This window comes from Onychomys torridus, chromosome 22, assembly GCF_903995425.1.
Source record: "Onychomys torridus chromosome 22, mOncTor1.1, whole genome shotgun sequence".
In the NCBI taxonomy this organism is placed as follows: Eukaryota; Metazoa; Chordata; class Mammalia; order Rodentia; family Cricetidae; genus Onychomys; species Onychomys torridus.
Window position 1 is genome coordinate 29,836,839 of NC_050464.1, and position 2,277 is coordinate 29,839,115.

Below are 2,277 nucleotides of genomic sequence, written 5' to 3' on the forward strand. Positions count from 1 at the left end.
TGTCTGTGAACCACATGTGTGACGGGTCCCCATAAAGGCCGGAAGAGGCTGTTGGGTCTCCTGGAACTGAAGTTACAGACAGCTGTAAGCTGCAACATGGATACTAGGCATCAAACCTGGGTCCTCTGGAGGAGCAGCCAGTGCTCTCAACCACTGAACCATCTCTCCAGCCCTGCAACATACGTATTCTTTAAATTCAATTACACCCAATACAATGTAACTTTTTTTTTTTTTTTATTTTGGCCAGAGCTGAGGACCCAACCCAGGACCTTGCGCTCAAGCACTCTACCTCTGAGCTAAATCCCCAACCCCACAATGTAACATCTTAATCATGTAACAAAAATACTGTGACCAGAGGTTGGCAGGGGCCTAACTTTGAGTTTCCCCTAGAAACAGTGACTCAGTTTGTGCACACAGGTTTCTGGCCACTTTACTGTGTATAACTACCTCCAAAAGAAACAATTGGGTACACATTTTAACTACTGTCCATGAAGGTTTCTTTTGAGAAAAAAAAATTCCAAAGTTACACGTCTTGGAGTATAGCTCAGTGGGAGAGTGTCTGGTCAAGTTCCTGCGTTCTATGCCTAACAACAGTTTTTGTAGAGTTGGTGGTCTGAGCCCAAAGCTTTGGCTGTATCAGGCCTGGGTTCCTGGGTTCTGTCTCTGAGGCCCTTTCTCTCAGTTATTTTGTTTTTGGAGACAGGATTTCTCCGTGTAGTTTTGGTGCCTGTCCTGGATCTTGCTCTGTAGTCCAGGCTGGCCTCGAACTCACAGAGATCCACCTGGCTCTGCTTCCTGAGTGCAGGGATTAAATGTGTGCGCTCCCACCACCCGGCTCCTTTCTCTCGATTGTTAGTGGCTCACCTGACTGGGACATCCTATCAGGCAACCCAGGCCCAACAAACACAGACATGAGGAAGAAGTGTCCCTTGTGAGTCTATTTTATGCAACACACACACATACACACACATTCACCCTCTCACACACACACCAGGAAGGAGGCTGAGGACGACAGGACAGGAAACATCCGGGTGGCACTGAGGAGGGGATCCGGACAAAGAGAGCATGTGTCCCATTCCCACCCCCCTACATCCTACCAGGAGGAGGACCCAGAGCTGGAAGAACAGAGCGTGTTTATTCTCCCAGAAGAAAGTCTCAAAGTGCAGTGATTTTTTTTTTTTTTTTTTTTTTAAAGCCTCTTCCCTGCACACCCGGCCCTGGTGAAGCCCAGCTGCCCGCACAGGCCGTCCTCTAGACTGGGCCAGGACAAGGTCATGGGTGGGGAAGGGCGCGAGGCGAAAAGCTCCTCCGCAGGGCCAAGTGGGAAGGTGAGGACTCAGGCGTAATGCGTGCCGGGTGTTAGAGAATGGTCCCCTCTGTGGTCCAGCTGGTCCTGCAAGCGGGCAAACTCAGCCAGCTCGTTGAGCTCCTGGAACTGCCGGTCCGTCTTATGGCTGACCAGTGAGCGGTAGAAGTGGACAGCGAAGACAATAAAAACCAGGCCGCAGGGGACCATGATGGCCGTGGAGGCGATGGCCGCCGCTTCACCCGGGGTGATGCCGCCACTGCTGCTGTTGGCCAGGGCGGCGGCGGCTTCCGCGGGGGGCTTGGTGGGGCTTGGCTGCCCTGACTGTTTCTTGAGGGGTAAGAACTTGACCCAGCACAGCAGTACGACCTCGGCCAGGAAGAGCAGCGTCCCGATGACGGTGGAGAAGGCCCAGGCCAGCTCGATGTGGCGGTGCATCCGCTCGTGGGGAGACTCTTTGACCGAGTTGAGGTTGTGGACGTTGCTCACAGCCTCGATGTTGGGGAGGATGCAGGTGCTGATCATGAGGGCAAACAGGTGGACGGCCACCAGCACTGTGGTGCAGGCACTGAAGACAATGAGCAACCCTGGTGGATAGTCGTGGTCCGTGTCCAGCTGGACTTCCACCATCGCCACCTACGAGAGGGGGACAGGGAAGTGAGTGGCGTGCCAAATCCTGTTTCTCTTCGCACCAGACCGGTCCCTCGACCTCTCCGGTTCTCTCTTTCTGGGAATGATGAAGGCTACCCACTCTGGGTAGAGAAGTAGCAAAAACTTCTGATGAGGGCAGCGAGAGCAGGAATCCATTAGCTGTGTGCCCTTAGGAAGTCAGTGTCTCCGAGCCTTACCATATATAGAAAATAGGTGTGACCTATTAATTCACAGAATTATTTTAACAAGAGTGTTCCGGTGTACAGTGTACAGTAACCATCTTCCAAATGGGAACGCTGCCACTGTCGGTGTGGATCATA

At 52.7% G+C, this 2,277-nt stretch overlaps 1 protein-coding gene across 1 annotated transcript; it reads right to left on the minus strand.

Moving 5' to 3' along the window:
• Positions 1-784: 784 nt before the first annotated feature.
• On the minus strand, positions 785-1,942 carry Orai1 (ORAI calcium release-activated calcium modulator 1). The gene has a single exon (XM_036171491.1). It carries the CDS (start codon positions 1,934-1,936, stop codon positions 1,337-1,339), a length of 600 nt encoding a protein of 199 aa, XP_036027384.1. The 5' UTR covers positions 1,937-1,942; the 3' UTR covers positions 785-1,336.
• Between the last annotated feature and the right edge of the window lie 335 nt (positions 1,943-2,277).